Source organism: Lepisosteus oculatus, chromosome 6, assembly GCF_040954835.1.
Source record: "Lepisosteus oculatus isolate fLepOcu1 chromosome 6, fLepOcu1.hap2, whole genome shotgun sequence".
Classification (NCBI taxonomy): Eukaryota; Metazoa; Chordata; class Actinopteri; order Semionotiformes; family Lepisosteidae; genus Lepisosteus; species Lepisosteus oculatus.
Genome location: NC_090701.1, coordinates 20,363,342 through 20,383,667, shown reverse-complemented (window position 1 = coordinate 20,383,667; position 20,326 = coordinate 20,363,342). Strand labels below are relative to the sequence as shown.

Below are 20,326 nucleotides of genomic sequence, written 5' to 3'. Positions count from 1 at the left end.
AACACACTTTTACACACAGAAATCTGAAAAAATACCCAGACAACCAACAGCAAGGCAGCAACACTTTATTAATGAACAGAGGCAAGTTGGTTGGGGATAAGCACTGGACACAGCACATACTTTCATGCTGAAAGAATAGGCAATTTACCTCTTGTACAGTATTTGTTTTACTACAGCATTGGCCAAGAGACAAAAAAAGATAAAACAGTGCTCTGTTATTTACACTCTAATCCTAAATCTTTGCAGGTTCTTTTGTGTGATACAATTGTGAGGTTCCAATGAATCTGTTTAAGGCCAGCAATACAACCTGACCTGCTTGCCAACTGTAATTTAGAAATCCAGGTTTCTATGGTAGTTTTCCTGTGAGTACAAGCAAAGAGACTAAGCTTACAAAACAACTGCTATTCTAATGGCAGGATTTGTTTTTTGCAATTGATGGATTGGATTGAAATGCTATCAACTGTATTTTGACAAAGCTATAAAAAGCAAAAGACGTTAGCTGTGAAATCACCTGGTTAACACTGACCAGCATAACTGATCAATTGCATTATTGCCATTTCCATATTAACAGACAAAAAAAATGTGAGAGACTGTTCGAATTTAGCTTGTCCAAGATTATGCCGCTAAATTAAAAAGCTGTATTTGGCAGAAATGGCTTTGCTTCTCCATTAAAAAAAAATCTAACTGTTCTGACTAATGTGTTTCTCATCAACACATATGCAATTAAGATTTCACAGGGATACAAATTACAAATTCAGTAGCAAATAAGGGTGAGCAATTCATTTCTAAAATTAAGCCATTAAGTTCTAAAAAAAAAGTTACGCATTTCGTGCTAAAACAAGTTGTCTTTTCAGATTAAGAACTTATTCTGTTTTGTTTTCAATTTAACAGTGATCACTTTAGTTACTCATGTAATGTTTACAATAATACAATATTTTCCATAAATAATTTCAGAGTAATACAGTAATGATAGATTCTGGATTCTTTTATTTAGTACAGTAGGAGAACAAAAAATAAAAGTCAAATCAATGGTACACAGAGTGCAGATGAAGTTTTTATAGCACTGTACATTTATTATGAAACTATTTAATGGAAATTCAAGGCAAATCAGGAAACATGTACATTTCAAGAAAGGTCTATGAGATTGGTCTAAAAGACCATCGCTTCAGGGGGAATTAAAAAGCAAACGCAAAATCATATTTACGGGTTGAGTGGTAAAGAAGATAATTACCATGCCTATGAAGTCTGTGTACATCCAAATTCTCCATTCAACAAGAATCTTCTTTCATTCATTCTTCATGCTTCATTCATACTCATTTTGACTAGTATCATTAAATATCAATTTATCCAGAGGAGAAAGAACAAATTTAGCCTGCATGCAGATGTTGGAGGAGATCAGCGCTCCTGGTCTCTCGTGCTCTTCTTACACAACTCGGCTGAGTTTAGCAATAATTTGGCAATTATTGACAGTCTAGTAATCACCAAATGAGAGGTGGCAACCTTTACGCACACTGTACAACCTAGAGAAGACTTATTAGCCTTAGCAGATAAAACACAATCTAAAATCTTAAAATTCTGGAGTTAAAAAAATGGCAACAATAAGGGAGGGAAACTGTTATTGTACTGCTTAAAGAAAGTATTTTGGATGAAATAATGTGAAATGCTTGATCTGTTTCACTGGTATCTGAATATATACAGTAACATGAAGTATACATATAACAGAAGTATATGTTTATAAATATGCTTATATTTGGTACATGTAGATACATAGAATACTGAGCAACCACGGAAATATTTGTTTACAAAATTTCAGTAATAGTGATAAAAATCAGCAGACCTGCATTAGAAGTTACAGTCTTTCTGAACACTGCAGTGCATTTTTAGTTTTAGTTTTTAGTTCATGTGAATATATTACTGTAATTTATCTAAAAAATATATGACTTACACAACCTAATGTTCAACATAATAACAAAGTTCCAAGTGGTTTTAAGACTAAGTTCCTAATTGTCTTAAAAAGGTGAATGGGTCCTTCCAACTCTATACCAACTCTGGTGGGTTAACCAGGGAGACTTTGGACTGGATTTCACTCACTAGTGCATACTTTCCTCAAGCTGAGATGGCGAAATCATAAGAACCATGCACCAAAATGTCAGGAGAAAATTATTCTTACATTCTCTTTGGAAGGATATTGCCCTCGCACTTTATACATAACACAATAGTTAGCTGCAATGTTGTGCATGGGAAATGTTCACACAACAAATGTTATGATTTATCATGATATCTTGCAAAGTAAGACACAGATTTTTAATTAAAGAAGACAAAAATAAAAATAAAATGACTCATTGTCATGTCGGTGCAAAGGACTGGACTGCCGTAACTTGCAACCAAGCCTGCACAGACTGTGTTTTAGTAAGACTAGATGAGGGTCTTTCTTGCTCTATGGTGTATTGAACGTTTCTCCATGTGCCATATGTGTACAGTATACAGTATCAGTGAAATATAAAACTACAATCACCTTAGAGCTCCTCAGCTTTGGAAGAGGAAGAATACATCAATTAAACAGGAACAGCTAATACCGTAGTTATATTTTTTAAATGTCATTTCATTATAACGTAGGATGAATAATTTTCTCTGGTTCAGAAAAAAACGCACTCGACTCTAATTGAATTCAGTGCGATGAGTGCGAGCTCAGCAGTTATAAGGCAGTGTAATATTCCACAGAAGAACAGTGGGAGCAGGGTGCCAAGACACCTGCACCCAACGATAAGAACCTCAGCTTAGTACCAGCCGATACCCAGATCACCAAGCAGATTCAGGAAGTCTGGTTATCCATGCCTTGACAGACCACAGGTACTTTTCAACAAGCACTGTTAACAAAAAAAAAAAACATTTTATCATAATGCTCATGTGTTTTTCAATGAAAAAAACCCATCATTGTTTAACAGAACACCATTGCACTCAGGTAAATAAATGTTTCTTGTATTGTAATGAATCAGACTGGATACGAGCTCAGCTGTAGGTAGCAGGATCACAAATGTTCTAACTCAAAATGCTGTTATAGTTAATTTACCATTAATTCTATTAAAGGGTGCAGGTTCTTATTATTGCAATTGCACTTAATGAAAGCTAAAAAAGATTTTTTAAAACAGCAATAACTTATATTACAATACTGTATTGCATATAATACCGTCAATACCTGCTAAATCACCGGTTTCTCACTGTCATGTTTTTCTTCTATATCCTCTTCAGAATCTGAAAACAGAGGGAAAAAAGGACTGCGCTAGTCTTATATTCACTGCGCAAGAAACAACAAAATTCTAATAGAGAAATCCCGTAGGTCTGTAATTGGAAAGTGTACACAAATTAAACATTATATTGGACTACAAAAATAATATTAACTAACTAATGAAAGTTTTACGGACTGGGCAAAAATTTAAGTTTAAAAATTAATTTCCTGCTTTCAAAGCTGTCTATGACAGACTTCATGTCACGTGCACATTTTTGCTGCCTGAGTATGATCAATATTCATTTAATCTGTTATTCATTTTCAAAATCTTCTTGCTGAACTTTCACATTTGATTTTGTTCTGTAACAGAGGAAACATTGAACAGTAAGTGTCACTTTTTGCACGTCTGTCTTCATTAAAAAGTAATACATTTATAAGTAAAAGCTACAAAAAAGAATACTGACTTACAATGTTGACATATACAGTATCAACAAAAAAACAAATTAATACAGTACAAAATGTACCTGGTTTTAAACAGAAAAGTTAAAACTATACATGTTTGTAATTAAATTGTATAGATTATCTGCATAGTGGTTTTGTTCGTTCCATTTTTTACAGAGTGGATTCATAGCAAATGTAAGTGTTTTAATATAATAGCATAAAATTAAATTAATTTTATTGATTTGGTTAACAATAAAAAACAAAAAGGTTAATTCATCCTAGAAGTTTTAATTTAAGTGTTACAAATGACATTAAAGGTAGTAGTTTGGATGCAGCTCCTAGCAGCACTGAAAAACCTGCAAATTATTTAGTTCTGGCTGGACTGCGTAGTACTGCATGTTTGCACAACTTTGTTGCAGAGAATTAATTTTAACCCTAAAAGAGTGCAAATATTTATGTATATGTAGAGAGTATCTTGGCTATTTTAGACAGTTACACACAAAAAAAATCAAAAAGAAACAGAAAATGCTGTCTGAGAGAAAGTTTTCAATGGAAACAATCACACCTGTGTGCCGAAATCTACTGCAGTAGGGTGTTCAGTTTACACCAGTCCCACAGTAATTTGCAGCTGAATTTCCCACAGATAAGAAACTCATTGGTGGTACAACTTACACATTTTCCAGATGATAATTCGTTTGGTTTTGTGTGGTTCAACAGCTCCATAAAACTGTTGGAGTACCTGGTAGTGCTAAAACAATGCACTGGAAATCTGGTCAAATGTACCACAACAGACTGCTTGCCATTCAATTAATAAAAATAAAAACCCACAAAGCCATATTCAGGTGTCGTATGAAACACCTGCATTAAAAGACAAAGTGGTTTCTACAACCAACTGCATTTCTAGACATCAAAACGTTTAAAAAAAACATTTTCCTAGTTTCTGAGAAATGCTACTATAGAGGGAAAACCCTTGGAATACAGGAAAAGCACTATATTAAATGGGAGAATCTAAGGTAGAAATGATTCTACCTTAAAGAGCTCACAAAAATCAAAAGGCATGAATACAGGGCACTTACCCCCCAAAACCAGCCTTTTCCATATTAACTGTCAGCTCAGATTTTTAATTCTGGCCATTTGTTTTGGTACTCGACAATATGAAGGTTTCTAGTTGTAATTAATTCTTTCAGAATATGGTATTAAGATACAAAAATTTAGCTTACAGAATATGTCTTGAAGAGTGTGGTTTGGGAATGTACTTAGAATTGTTTTTAGTACTACACTTAACTATACAATTTGAAGGACGAACATTTTAAAAATACAGCAGGGGAAAAAACATCTATAAGGAAAAAAATGACTGAACATCCCAACACCAGAAACTGAAAACATTCAAACTCCACGATAAAATGTTAAATGTTACAGCAAAAAATAAAAATATCCTCACAATTCCCTAAACTTTAATGTAAGAACAAGGACAATTATTCAGCCAGCTGCAATAGCAAAATTGATATAATTAATTTCTTATAATAATATTATAAGTGCTTGCTTTGTTTGTCTCTCACTATGAAGAAAACACTGATAATATCAAAGTGATATGGACCAATGTTCAAAAGACCCACAAACCTTGGGAAATTTTGAAACCGTACCGTGTCACACTGTAGAATCTAAGGTGAGATGTAATGTCCTAGTTGACCAGCAGGGAGAGCCACACTCTCAGAAACGGTTTAAATGTTTAGGAGGCTTCCTGACAAACAGCTTACAGCTCTTATACATGTAATACAACCAACCCATGTTTTTGACTTAACAGTTATAAAATAATGGGGCAGAAGGCAGAATAAGGCAGGACCAGAGTTTATTAAATATCTTGCTTCACATTTTATAAGGACAATTACTGTAGTTAGATTTCCTCCCCTTATTCTTTCTTTTTAGCACATTTTTCATCTTTTAAAACAGATTAATAATATTTGACTGCCAGCGTTTTTCTTTTACTTAACCAGGAAGTGAACTCACTGACACTGGCCTTTTGTACTACCCCTTTTATATTTACAGTTAACCGGACAAAAGAAAGGAAACTTCAAGAGTGTGGCTCAATCTTAACATGAAGGAACCGCCGACAGCAACAAAGTGCTCGATCAGTTAATAAATTCCAATAGATATATCTGTAAATAGTTAATTCACAGATATTAACTATTTACAGATGTGGGGGGGGGGGGGGTCAGTCAGGATAACCCTGGATAGGATGCCAATAAATCTCAGGGCACACACACACAGACACACACACTCACACAAGGGCCTATTTGCCCAGAAGCCAAGTAGTACACCCGTATGTTTTGGACTGTGGGAGGAAACCCAAGCAAACACAGGCAGAACATACAAGCTCCACACAGACAGCACCCCAGCTGAGGAGGTGAACCCAAAGACCCAGTGCTGCAAGGCAACAATGCTAACCACTGCATCACTTTCTGCCTAACCTAGGCCTGCTCAAATTATATTTATCTTTTCACTCTTAAACAAAAACTCCTGGGATCCTAACTAACCAATTAAACTATCATAAGTTAAGTTCATAAGTTAACTGTGCCCCCACGCTTCACATGTTAGTTATTTTACTCTTAGTTCAGAAAGTGACAAACCCATTGCCGCTTTCGAATCTTCAGAAAATGGCCAGTTTAACGGATGGGAGGAAACTGTTTTAGTGCCCTGGTTTCTCATCAGGGCCACTCCAGCACACACTGAGCTTTGACATGGCCACCCTTACCTGCAACTGATTCTGGAGGAGAGTAGAACTGGCCATCTGAGAGAGGCCCGGGCAGGATAAGGGGTGCTCTTTCTGACACACTCGCCACAGACAGCAGCCCTGTGGCAGACAACAGGCCACACAGCCATGAGCATCGATAAAGGAACAAAGCAAAACAAAATTCCTATGTTTTCTGGACAAAGAGACTGATTTAATTGCCTACAACTTTTTCTGTCACCTCCTATATTTGAATTCAGGCTTGGTAATTCTAACTTGTCCGGTCTATAACACCGTCGGCACGCTCTGTGTCACTTCGGGGATAATATGAAAATTGCAGTGCGCCGTCAGTTCAAAAATAAAAGAGGATGGGTATGAAACAGCTGAGACTGCATGTCGCTGCAAGACTAATACTAGCTACAAAGCTAGGAAAAGGTTTTAAAGAATTAAAGAGTCTTTCTCTAAGGTTCCTGGCATTTCAACCCATACCAAGGGACAAGAAGCTGGAATTTTGAGCTACAGTGGGTTTAACAGTTGGAAAGCTCCATATTTGAAATTATAATACTGTTGGTAAAATACAGCAAAAGTTGTGAAAACAACCTTTACATCTAGTCCTAGTATGGCACAGATTTCTTTAGCCTCTTTATATGTAAGTGGAACTGTTTCGAAAGTCTTCATGAACTATTTAAGAATTTCAACAGAATAAGACAAAACCTAGAAAACACAGCACAAACACACAATATACCCTACTTTTTATGTTAACAGAATTTCAGACACTGAATTTGTACTCCAAGCACTTCGCAACCTTAACCGCCAGGTGCTTCAGTACAGCACAAGAGACTAGGTGTTTATTACTAGCATATCAGAAAGGAAAATAAAACAAGTTTTAACGCATCTCAACTTGCAATTTTGGATTGAGAGCTAATTCTGAGAGCAAACAAAGATGTGTTAGGGCTTAGTAGGGAACGAATGAACAGACTTACGGTTTTCATCTTCTGCTTCTTGAGGTAAGACCTTGAAGTCTAGGAACCAGGTTTCAATCCAAGCCAGGATGAAGGAAGTAATAGGCAAAAGGTAACCAAATGCACCCTGGGAGAGAAGCTGCAATGCAATCAATAGCGAACATGTAGGCCCAGGTCTCAAAAACACATTTGAAACATGAGTGGACCTGAGAGAAGATCAATGCAAGACACATACCTTGGAAATAATGACTTTTGCTATCAAGAAGGCACTTGTAGCTGCTGTTGTTATCTGGAAATGAAGAAATTGTTTATTTCTCAAAGTCAGTGTGTGACAATGTGAAGTTTCAATATTTGTTGTGTCTGAAGTGAATGCAGAACAAAATGGAATTTTAAAAGATATACTTTTAATCTTTTAATCTAAACTCTAATTAAGAACCAAAATGTATGTGAAAATGAGCTTCTATCATATTAAATCAGACATTGCTGTTTAGGGATATTACAAATTACTGAACACAATTGGCCAAAATAAATCCAATCTCATGAGAGATGAATTTGGACAAGAGAGAGAGAGAAAAAATGTCAACGTGGAGGTTGTCGTCTGCTGGAGGCGAGACATTTTTCTTCTTGTCAGCTCATTTGGTTCAAAAGTGAGGTCACTGAATTTTCTTTTAAACTGTGACAGGAAACAGCCTCGCATGCTAGTGTCACTGTAAGCTTACCGCTACTGCCCACCAGTGCTGCAGTTTACAAACGGCATATGCAAGGATCAGCATGGCGAAGCGAAACACTGCGAGTATCTGTGTGGAAGAAAAGAAAAGGGGAAACTCCAATACTACTAAGGAAAAGGGGAAACAACTAAGTCAGGAGTGAAAAATATACACTTCCTCACACAGGGCTGCTAGGAGGAGATGGGATAGAAAATGCAGGAAGGGGTGACCACAAATGTGTTTTTTTAACCTTTTGACTTTACTTACTCCTCCAGGTAGAAAAAACATCATCCTAAACACCTCTCTTTTTCCTGCATCAAAAATACCCACTGAGAGGTAGCCTATTAAATCTGAATCATAGGAAACGCTTCAGTAAAAAAAGAGCCCTAATTGAAAAAAACAACAACTAACAACCACAAGAAAATAGAGAGAATACTGGAAAGTCCCCATGCTAGTTCATTAATGGCTCACTGTTACTTTCACTTAGAGAATACACTAGCTATCATGAATTCTCATAGTAATGTTAACAGGGTAGTATCTTATTAGTAGTAGTTTCACTCATCTTTGCAACACCTTCCAATTATGGCTCTGCTCTGGGTGCAAGCGAGTTATTTTTTAATCCTTAAATTGTTTCATTCTGGTTTTCAGCATAACACCCCTTGAAATAATTCCAGTCACAGAATCAAAGCACAGAATTCTATTATCTGGCTCACAATTTAATATTTTAGCCCTTGTAGTACAGGATGTTTTGCTTTTTTCAAGCACTAATTACATAAGAGGATGAGATCCTCTGTGCCCACTCTGGACAGCCCTGCTGTTCAGACAGCCTGGTTAAAGCTGTATGCTGCCCCATCTGCTGACTTCTATTTCCAGCTGATGTGAAACTCCAATTGAGAGAACTACTGCATATAAACTGTAAATAGATCACGAAGGAAGCTGTGTCCCTGAAGCTAGGCTACTTTTAAACTGACGGATTCTCTAGAAACCCTTTCATTGCTGTGCTGCTTGTGAAACACAAAAATAATCTAAAACTGCTTCAGCACTTCTCAATCCTCTATGAGTGGGCTCTGATGATGGCTAGGAGATCCTGTGAAGGGGTTGCTAAGCACTGGAGGTCAAAGTGCACACACAGAAATCACAGAAATTTGTAAATGCACATTAACTGAGACTCTGACATTATGAGCTTTTGTACTTTTCTAAGGCATACAAAAAATTTGGAAAATGTATCACACTTATTTTCATCATATGAAGTTTGATTTTCCTTCTGTCCAAGGAAAAGAAAATCCAGTTTATTTGGAGCCTACTGTATACAAACTTGACTTTCATTCCTCTGGTGGACTGAAATGAACAATAAAAATATGGATAAAACAATCAAAAGAAATCAGGCTCTGTGTGGATTATTAAAATGCAGAGAACTACATTTTTTCTTAAGTAAGATAATGTTGCAGTAAACTTTACATTTATGCATATTATAACATGGCTATACCTTTGAATGGACTTTATGTGAATACAATTTTTTTTGATTCCTTGATCTTCCTGTACTTTGGGCTCAAAACTAAAGGTAATTAAAAAATACTTACAAATATATCAAAAAAAGAAGCATGGTAATCATAATGAAGAACTTCCTGGCTTAACTGTTCTGCAATACCTCCGTTTACCTAAAGTGGGACAAAAAAAGATTGATTTAGATTTAGAATAATAAACTATTGAGAATAATTTAATAAATTAATTTGCTCCAATTAATATGCCTGAAAAAAGGAGAAAAATAATAAAAGAGCATCTTAAGGTGCATTGGAAAGATGTGCAACGTAATTCACATCAGACTATCAATGAAGCTAATGAAGCATCAAAGGTATTTTTACCATCTCTGGATCACAATCCAGAACATTTTCTTGTGTCTCCTTTAAATATCATCTGCTCTAGACCTTGGAAAAGGATTAAACTCAGTCAAGAGAAACATTCTTCCTAACTGGGATAAACATTATCCATTCAAAACTAAAGCTGATAGAATGGTTATTAATTCTGATTTATCTACTGTAAAATAAGTCTTTCTGCCACCAAGCTTGCTGTAGTACAATGTTCACATTTCAAACAAACGCCTGAGGTCACTAAAAATGGATGAAAGAAAAACACAAGACTGCTTTTGACACAACACAACAGTCAGACGCAAGTGTCCACGTTCTTGTCTGTGTTAATACATACAGATGCAGCCATTCAAAATGCGTGGGCGATACCGCATTATTTTCCGGTACGCTGTACGCAGTCTACTGCGAGTTACCGGTAAATACAACTGTTACCTAGTGCAGACATCCTACAGTTAAAACTTAAAAATCAAATCATATTTTTTCACACTGGAATAATATTGGATCTGTTGCACACAACTTGGCATAAAACCATTATTATTTGTATTAGATTTTGTATGCAGTGACACAAAAAACAAGGCTGAAAAAGTAAGATTTGAAAAACACACATTTCTGTCTGTGAGAAATTATAATTTAGGGGGACAGAGGTTTCATTGCTTTAATGCAAAGGATATCTCTGTTAAAATGTATTTGGGTAATTAGCACATAATTAATTGCTGTGAATGACTTCAGGAGCAAGTCAAATATTTCAATAACTCCAGAACTATGGTGTATATGATACTGCTACTAAAAGTAAAGCTGCATTCTAAACCAAGCTAAAGTTTTAATATTTTCCTTCACATTCTAATCTTGCTACTTCACAGTTGTTGTGACAGCCTTCCCCACAATGATTCTGAAGCTGAGCAAGCAGAAGGCATTGCAAAATATCAGAAGATAAATTAGACAGCCTATATAAACAACACACACAAACAAAAAGGCACATGACTGAAATTTCTAAATACTTAGATGACATTAAGAACCCTCTTCATCGTTTGCCTTGCAAAGTAAAATCAGAAGTTATGTCTACCTATTATTACATGCTGGCCAACAACATAAAAAAGCTGTTTTGCACATTAACTTGTTAATAAACACATCAACCCTTTATGAACAGGAGAATTAAATAAGTCTGGGTGACAAATTCAGAAATATTTGCTACGAGGCAATGTTTCCAGTGTTCCAAAAATCACTTGCTGCTATTTTTATTACATAACTAACAGTGCATAATGATCTCGTAAATTAGCAATCGCCTCCAGGTGTTACAGTATCTCACAGTAATTTTGACAGGCCCTTTTGTTGCCCAAAAAACTCCAAACTGCAAATACCATCAAAAAAGAAAGCAAGGACTCTGTCATATAGGAAGATTTTCAGTCTAGCCTAAAACTTACATTTTCATAAAGACTTTTTGTTATTTTATTTCCTATGTTTAATTGACTTGGAATTTTCTTTAATTTTATTTTGTTAAATGTGTTTTTTTATTAATTGTACAGCACTTTGGATGATATTATAAAATAAAGTTGATTATTATTAGTAATATTTTAAAAAATGTACATTTACCCTAATGTGCAGTGTACTGTATGCTGTATTTTTGTACTCTATAAATCTGTGCCGTTACACCTTTACAACTGCCATCAGAAACTGAAGGCAAAAATAGAAAGAAAATCATCAGCAAAATAAGAAACTTTGTGAACAAACACCCACATTCAGCTCAATGATCCACAGCAGTGTGATGAAGAGGAGGTCGAAGGTCACGAAGAGGCAGAAGGTCCTTCTGACATCAGAGATGCACTTCTTCTCCCCGGTCTCATAGGAGTCCAGCCTGGAGGCCAGCTGGGCAGTGTTGATGGAGCTGATAGCACGCAGGGAGGCCCTGGAGTCCAGGCTGCCACTCAGACGACTCTCCATTTTGACTCCCGGTCGCGCAGGTCACAGTTCACAGCCTCTGGCCTCATCACCCCCTCACAGCTGCCATGTCTGACAACACACAACAGCTCCTGAATCAACACACGGGTTCAGGAAGACCCCGGCCTAACCTGGTCAGCTCAATCATACACAGCTTTTATTTCTGTCTTCTCCCCCCTTTAAAAAGACAATTAACACTGTAACATAATTTCTTTCACTACATCATGGAAGTCCGGAAATGAGCACCCACATTTAAAGAATTTTCTGGCTATGCTTCTTTAAAAACAGAGGATTTAGAAGGATTTAAATCGCTTCAGACCACTTTCTTCATAAAACATTAAGATATTCCAGCTGGAAATACACAGAAACAATTTAGAAAAAAAAGCTAAGGGGATTAGGTAAATGAGTGGATGGTTTTAAAAAATCAGGTAAATCTGTTAGAGTAAACCAACTTGACCCTGAGCAGCCGACTGTCACACTTCTTCTAGATCTAGGCTAGTATTCCTGTCATTCAACTTCACTTGTACTTCAAAACCCGAAATGACCTTGTATAAAAATACACTGGTCCCCACAGATGAGCTGCAACTTTAAGAGAAAACCGGTGTACAAACTGCCAGACAAAGGACAGATGGGTAAAGCATCAGATCGTTTCAAAGCAGGAGGTCCTGGACGATGGGCATCAGACTGTCCTGCCACTGGTGATCTTCACCAGCTTTGCAAGAACCCCAGGGGTTCACCAGCCACAGCCAACAAAAACAGAAATGCCTGAGCCTCAATCAGCACTGCAGTTCACTTTTTATGCTACTTTCATGAAAACCCAGAGGAAAAACAGATTTGGATCCAGAAGTCTAGACCACTAAATTACCGGCATAACTTCATACCAGTTTTATAAAAATACATGAAACTCCTTTGCATAGAATTGACAGTATTTGAAGGTGCTATAGAGACTGAACAATGTCATTTTACTTTCAAGAATGAATTTGGATAATTATACCAAGGAGAAACAACTACTTTAGCACATTTTAAAGGTAAAAAACAAAATACAGCAAAGGGTTAAGCTCCTCGGCACACAGCAGTGAGTTTTACCTTTGCAGTACGGCTGCAGATAATCTGAACTGGCCAAATTATTAACTATGAACACAAAAAGCTTCTTCTATGCAACTAAAGTCGAGTTAAAAATCAGGTCCCTGAATTAAAGCCGTGCCATTTCAAGTGAAGAAGCTTACAGAGCCAGTCACAAGACTAGTCTTTCAACCATTGCCAGTGAGAAAGCAGCCAAGTCACAGAAACTTCCAATCTGAGAAAAAGAGATAAGAAGGGATATTGTAACAAGGTGGTATTTATTCTCATTTTATATTAAGGCTTTCTATCCAGCATGATTCAACAGGATGAAGACTTTCCTCAGGATTACAATAAACAAGGACATACAAAATTATAACCTTTTAATTCAGATGTTAGAAGCAAAAGACAGCATTAGTACCTATATACAGTACAGTCATTTACTTAAAGGGTTCACTTTAGGCAAATGCTGCAAAAGAACAATAGGATGTGGAGCACCAAAACAGGTTTTCTTCCATCCTCAGGCAATGAAAGACTTTGAATACTGCAAAGTTATATAAATTGGTGTGGGTGTTTTTTTAGCCTGCAAAAGGCAAATGTACATTCCTAAGGCAATAAAACAGACTGCAGTTCTCTGTAGTATCTGCATTAATATATGTGTATCTTCTATGTGTATTCGTGTATTATCTTTTCTCAACCAATGATGAATCCTTCCTAGGATTAGCCTATGTAATATCCAGTAATGTGGTCCAAGAATTCTGGGGAGTTGTGTTAATGCAAAAGTCTTTTGTGACACTACAGGTGTTATTACACAATGTCTTGCTTTGGTAAGGCTTGGTCATGAGGAGAATTAAGAACACATTAATGGATCCTTATAGAAAACTAGCTGCTTTAAAAGCCCTACACAGCACATCCAATGATAAAAGGCAAGATTGGAAACAATTCACACAGGGCATAGGAGAAATGAGGGTGAAGACAAATGTTTGTCTATTGATTGTATGAATGCAATAGTGCCTCAGTTTGCCCTATCACCACATTCCATAGCCCACATACTGTAACAAAAGCATGTTTAATAAGCAACTCAAATTCAAAGCAGTTTCACAACAAATTCAATATTAGCAGAAACAAGAGGAAAGGGAAAGAACAGTTTGCAGTCATGACCTGCCTACATTCTGATCAGATACAGGATATACAAAAGACAAATCCGTCAGCCAAGATACAGTCTATTTCAGTACTATCTCCCAGTTTCAGTGACTCTGAAGCAGCTCATTATTCAAGCTCTAGTTAATTTTCATAATTCACATAAACTATAAGGGTTTTTGTGTTCTTGTTTCATTCTTCATTAGTTAAATTTAAATCCCTAAACTGCTATTCCTCAACCAAAACCACTTCAGCCACATAATAGTTTAATGAATCCTGTACCTGAAAAACCTATGAATCCTGATATATCAGAGGGAAATTTCAACATGGAAAAGATTTAGGTTTACTGCTGGAAGAAAGGGAACTTTATTTTTATTAAACTTAAAATGTCCTATTTACATGAGTAAGAAATGTTGTGGGTATACTGTATTTTACACTAGAAAAGAAATTCTAACAATTCTTAACCCATGAGCTTTAAGCATCCATCTTACATCTAGTTCTTACGTCTGGTTACCAATCAAAATTAGAAGCTGTGAAACCAGTTCAAGTATTGAACTGCATCAAATATTTGTTCTGCTTCCCTTTGAGGACAGAATATTGCATAATAATTGAAGCTGCATTGTGGCCAAAGTTTTATAATTGAGTGCCCTTGTTTCAGATGATCATATGAATACTGAAACTGAAAATGTTTTTAAAAAATTGTTTTCAAGGCTCCCGATCTACTGATTGCATTAAGACTCTAAATCAATGCGTGGTGGAACCACATTTGGTAGCAAATTATTGTCATGAGCTATTCTAGATTGTGGTCTACCAGTTTTGTACATTGGAATGGTGTAAATTCATCCATCTTCCCGGAAAAGTTTTTGGGGGATAGTTGATGAACAGCAAACATCAAGCCTAGTGGGCCACTCAAAAATATTCCCTCTTTCCTTGTCGGATCTCTACACTCTAGCTTCAGCGTCATGCTTTAAAGTCACTGCTAATAATGCAAATCCTTGACTCAGTTTTAGATTCGTGGGTGACAAGGCGTTTAGGATTTAGTTTTCCACTAGGTTTGGTCTATTTTCTTTCTGGATCAATCCTGACAATCTTCCCAGTGCCTATTGATGAGGAGTATCCTATTGACATGGTGCTTGCACCCAAACGATTCATCGCTGTGACGAGGTGATGTGCAGTACTGCACTCATGCTAGATTTTGTGAATTGAGACTTAAAATTAATTTCTGTCTCATGTGACCACATCTTCAGCCATACATCTTCTATAAAACTTTATATGAGATTTAAGAACATAAGACAGGTAACATTAGAGAAAAGGCTATTCAGCCCACTTCTTGATCTGAGGTTCTCACTGTGCTAGTTCTTAAAAGAAACAAGGTAATGGCTCCAATATCATGGGTCATGCACTGTGACAGGATAGCGTCAGCCCTACACATTGTCAGGTAATGTTTTTGACTACTGGAAATTTTACTCTTTCCCTGGCCAGCTATTTCACCAGGTTTGATACCAGCTGAACACATGGGAGACCACTGTTTCCACAGCTGAACTGAACGCTGTTGTAAAGACATTAAACTAACTTTGTGGGGCAAGCACATCATCAAGATAACACCAAGGCGAAACGTTTACAGAAAAAAGAATGTGTGTCACAAGGACATACTGTACACCCCCATTGTGTTTCCATTCCTTGGGATATGACTGTACTGTAGAATGGAAAGCAAGCAAACGATAAGGTAACTAAGCATACAGCTTAGCAGGATATATCACAACTATCAAACACAACAGGAATTAATTGAAAGTTATATAATCTTTTCCATTTTCAAGGGCTGCTAAAAGATTGGCTGATTATTTCTAAAATACACAATGCCAATGGCAGGAAATTCCACAAAAGCCTCCTCCCTTATTCAGGAGTTCGAAAAACTGGCACACGAGCAAATGTACAGAGAAGTGTGCATGAAATATGTTCTGCAAAAACACATAAAATGCTTTACTATATCAGTTACCAATGTTGCAACCTTGCCAACAGAAATACTTGTTGTTGTCTCCACCCCTCCCTTGCCCCAGTCTTCAGTTTCACCCAAGCCACAACACCGGAAATAAAACACTTTTTTAACAACCTCCTCTTTGAACCCTTGTTTATGAACCTGGTATCAAAGACTATATGAACCATTAACCATACTGGACCAAAGAAGTATTGAGTCCTGTTCTGCTTCTCACCAACCTGCAGCTTGGGGTTAATAATACAACTAAGTAAAGTGTGATACACCATCTCTTACAGAGGCCAAAGTGCATTTGTATGCATTGTCTTAACATAAGGCCTACAAAAAGTAAAATAATCCACTAAATACTCTGCAGTATTGCTTACTCTTGGATTAAACACATATGGCATAACTTTATCGCATTTTGCAAAGAATCTACTGCACAGAGCACAACTGCCAGTGAACAGAGGTATTTTGCCCTAACCACAATTCAGTACAGTTACCACTTGGAACAAAATCCTAAAAAGGACAATCTGAAGAATACTTCCTTATCTTTTGAGCTCAAATAAGCTTGAAGCTCTACAACAACACCAACCTCTCTTGGAATATACCTGGAATACAAAGGTACAAAAGTCATTATAATAACAGCAGTAAAAAAATAACTTTTTCTTCACAACGACAGTAACTGACAAGGCATAATAATAAACAAATGAGAATGCCAAGTCTTATGAGTTAGGAGGCATTAGCTGGCTGCCATATCTCCTGCAACCCACAACTGGCAACACACTCACAGGTGTGAGCCTGGTCAGTTCCTGGACAGGAGACCTCCTGGGAAAAACTAAGGTTGCTGTTGGAAGAGGTGTTAGTGGGGCCAGCAGGGGGTGCTCACCCTGCTGTCTGTGTGGGTCCTAATACCACGGGGACAGGGACACTATACTGTAAAAAAGTGCCGTCCTTCTGATGAAATGTAAAACCGAGGTCCTGACTCTCTGTGGTCATTAAAAATCCCAGGGCATTTCTCGAAAAGTGTAGGGGTGTCACCAAAGTGTCCTGGCCAAAGTTCCCCCTAGCCTTTATCAATCATGGCCTCCAAATAATCCCCCTCTATGAATTGGCTTCATTACTCTGCGGTCCTCCCCGCTGATAGCTGATAGAGCTGATGGGTGGTGAGCGTTCTGGCGCACTATGGCTGCCGTCACATCATCCAGGTGGATGCTGCACATTGGTGGTGGTGGAGGGGAGTCCCCATTACCTGTAGAGCGCTTTGAGTGGAGTGTCCAGAAAAAGGATAAGGAATTATCATTATTATAGTTTAACCACTGTGCCACCACAATATTTGACTATCAAGAAAAGCAGAATAGATAAGGATTTTACACATGCAGAAGGTACAAACTCACAAAGTGAGTCTGCCATTGATTTTGTTGCCAGACAATAAATAGAAAAAACTGCTATTTCTCATGGCTTATGAGAAGAACACACCATTGATACACAGAAGTAAAATGTGTGAAAGGAAAATAGGGAGGGTGCAATCCCATTCTATGTTCATGGTTTTTATGGTGTGAATTGTGCTAAAAAATACATACTGAGTCGAGGAGGGGTGGGGAGTCTAGAAAAGAGTCAGTAGTACTGAAAACAGAATAAAATGCTTACTAATGCCAATCCAAAAACCAGACAGTTTAATAAGCATTAATTGACAAGTCATCCCACAAGATGATGAAAAAAATCCTGTTTTATACATGTGGACAAATACATGATGGACTAAGTTTTTTATACATGTAGGGCTAATATTCTGAAAACAGCCATCGTTGTCACAGTTACGTTCCAGAAAACGGTACCTTCTTTAAACTGGCTTCTAGCTTCTAGTAGCTGGTAGTGTGTGACAGTAATGCAAGTCTTGGCATGATTCAAAATCAACGTTTTTCTGGACCAGTCTCATCTGAAATTCTTGATGAAACTAGATTAAATGCATTTGGGAGACATATTTCAGGGCAAGCACTATAGATAAAGAACATAAAGATTACACAATAGTAAAGAAAAGAAGATATAGGATTCTGACTACATGCTACAACATTTTAGTTTGGTCTGCATGTCTCAGAGAGCTGAAAATGTGCTCAGTATGATGTCCCAATCCTGGTCTTCCAATCCTGCTGAGCTCTCACAGTTTGAACCCTTAACATATTTACTAATTTGATTAATTCAACATATTGGAGTTGGCCTTTTAACTACTGTGTTGTACAGGTGGAAGTTAAATAAGATGCCAAACATCTGAAAAAAATTGCAAATATTCCAACCAAGAAACACTTTAGTTCAACTGAGGCTTCACTAAGATATTTAAAACACCCTTTATTGTTGAGCAGGGGTCTCAAACTGTAGTTTGTGAGGTTCCCAACTTGCTCTCCATGAGACACACACATACAACTGGGTGGTGTGGTGGCTCTGTGGCTAAGGATCTGCACCTGTGGCTGGAAGGTTGCCAGTTCGTATCCCGCGACTGGCATAGGAAAACTACTCCGTTGGGCCCCTGAGCAAGACCCTTAACCCCAACTGCTCCAGGGGTGCCATATACAGTAAATGGCTGACCCTGCACTCTGACCCCATGCTTCTCTCCCTGTCAGTGTGTCTCATACAGAGCAAGTTGGGGTATGCGAAAAGACACTACAATACAAGGAATTGTATATGGTCAATAAAGTGATCTTATCGTCTTGAAGACTTCAGGAAATGTGTATTCCACCTGTTTTTTACCTTCAGGCCTTAAAGATTATTTCCATTTTTTTACTTTAATATCACATTTAATTAACGTCTTTGAATTAAATGTTAAATGTTACATGTTTAAGTAATTTAATTAGCACTTTGTCTTTAAACAAGGGGGCGAGTTCAAATGTTAAAAAAAGTTATTAAAAAGTACAAGAACAAGTAATTACCTCTTGCTTCATTGATCAAGTTCTGATTGAATCTCAACTAGTCATTTCCGAAAGAAGCCAAGACGTTAGTAATTAGGTAATTGAAACCTTTTTTCCACCAACATATATCACAAGGATATCAGATTAAAATAATTACTATTACCGATATTTGTCTCCTTTATGCTAGAGCATTAACCAATGGCAGCTGTTCTAATCACACAGTGACAAAAGTGCTGTTCTTCCAGATGATATCCTCCACCAGTCTACTATACGTACAGTACATGTTGCTACTGTATATACTGTAGGTTACTAAAGTACTTTCTACTCAAAAATATAATGCATTAAAAATAATTAACGTGTGGCATTTTATCCCTCGACAAACCTAGGTCATTGCATTTTGACCACAGATATCGCGCCAGCAGGTACAGTATGGATTAATTAAAAGAATGCCATCAATTACAACGTAAAGTCCGATGCTTTAGCAAGCACAGAGATCTGAATTGTGGTGCAGCTCGCCAGTTAGCTTTGCCTGTACTCTGCTGTACTGACGTCACTATTATTTCCTTTACGGGAAGAATCAATTGCGGTAACACAGAAATGAGAAATTCTGCCAGCTGAATAAAACAATTTAACAAAACCCACAAATCCAGCACACGGTCACTGCTATAATTATAAGTCTTGTGATGTATTGCAGGGAACGTTAACACGAGCTGTTTTACGGTGCAAACACAGAAAAGACGCCGTTTACTTCAGGTAAAAATGGCTAAAATAATTAATTTCACGACTAGCATAATAGGTAAGGAAAAGTTCAATTAAAGGGATTAATCACTTACTCCTTGCCTCCAGATAAAAGATTAAATATCCAGATGTGTCCTTTAATTTATCTGCAGGTCCCAGTTGTAATGTTCACGGTAAAGACAGGGTAATGTGAGTAAGCATTGGTTAGCACTTTGTTTCTGACGGACAGGAAACGCAGGAACACAGGAGAACAAAAATAACATTCGTATCTGATTCAAGGGAACATGGGATATGTAGTTATGAAAATAGTATTAGCAATCTAACGGAAAACCAAAGTAATAATATTAACATACCAGTACCAGGCTAGTATCATTTGTCAGAAACGAAATACAGACTCTCCAATTAAAATATCTGTACAGTACGTCAATGATGATCTAATTTGAGATATTTGATGATACGACAGACCACAGTTCTGTTTCAAGTTCTTCCAAATCTATTATCAAGCTCTCACCAGAATGACAATCGCGTTATTACAAAAAAAATAATGATATGTTTTTGTATTGCTTTACGTTCATGTATGAAAGAGATGAATCATACACACCCAGGCTGGAAAAGTTAATTGAGGTGTAAACAGAAAATTGTTGATGTATACA

General features: G+C 37.0%; 1 protein-coding gene across 1 annotated transcript; it reads right to left on the bottom strand.

Moving 5' to 3' along the window:
- Positions 1 to 48: 48 nt before the first annotated feature.
- On the bottom strand, positions 49 to 19,894 carry stard3nl (STARD3 N-terminal like). Its single transcript, XM_006634368.3, has 9 exons — positions 19,769 to 19,894; positions 11,664 to 11,936; positions 9,645 to 9,722; positions 8,077 to 8,154; positions 7,593 to 7,646; positions 7,379 to 7,496; positions 6,420 to 6,518; positions 3,197 to 3,252; positions 49 to 2,867 (listed from the first exon to the last, which is right to left on the bottom strand). Exons 2-8 carry the CDS (start codon positions 11,865 to 11,867, stop codon positions 3,200 to 3,202), a joined length of 684 nt encoding a protein of 227 aa, XP_006634431.2. The 5' UTR covers positions 11,868 to 11,936; positions 19,769 to 19,894; the 3' UTR covers positions 49 to 2,867; positions 3,197 to 3,199.
- Positions 19,895 to 20,326: the final 432 nt, after the last annotated feature.

Coding starts and splice junctions, on each gene's coding strand:
- stard3nl (XM_006634368.3), bottom strand. CDS start 11,867: ATGGAGAGTCGTCTGAGTGGCAGCCTGGACTCCAGGGCCTCCCTGCGT. Junction 9,723..11,663: donor TGTGGATCATTGAGCTGAAT/GTGGGTGTTTGT, acceptor GTCCCACTTTAG/GTAAACGGAGGTATTGCAGA. Junction 6,519..7,378: donor AGAAGCAGAAGATGAAAACC/GTAAGTCTGTTC, acceptor TGTCTGCCACAG/GGCTGCTGTCTGTGGCGAGT.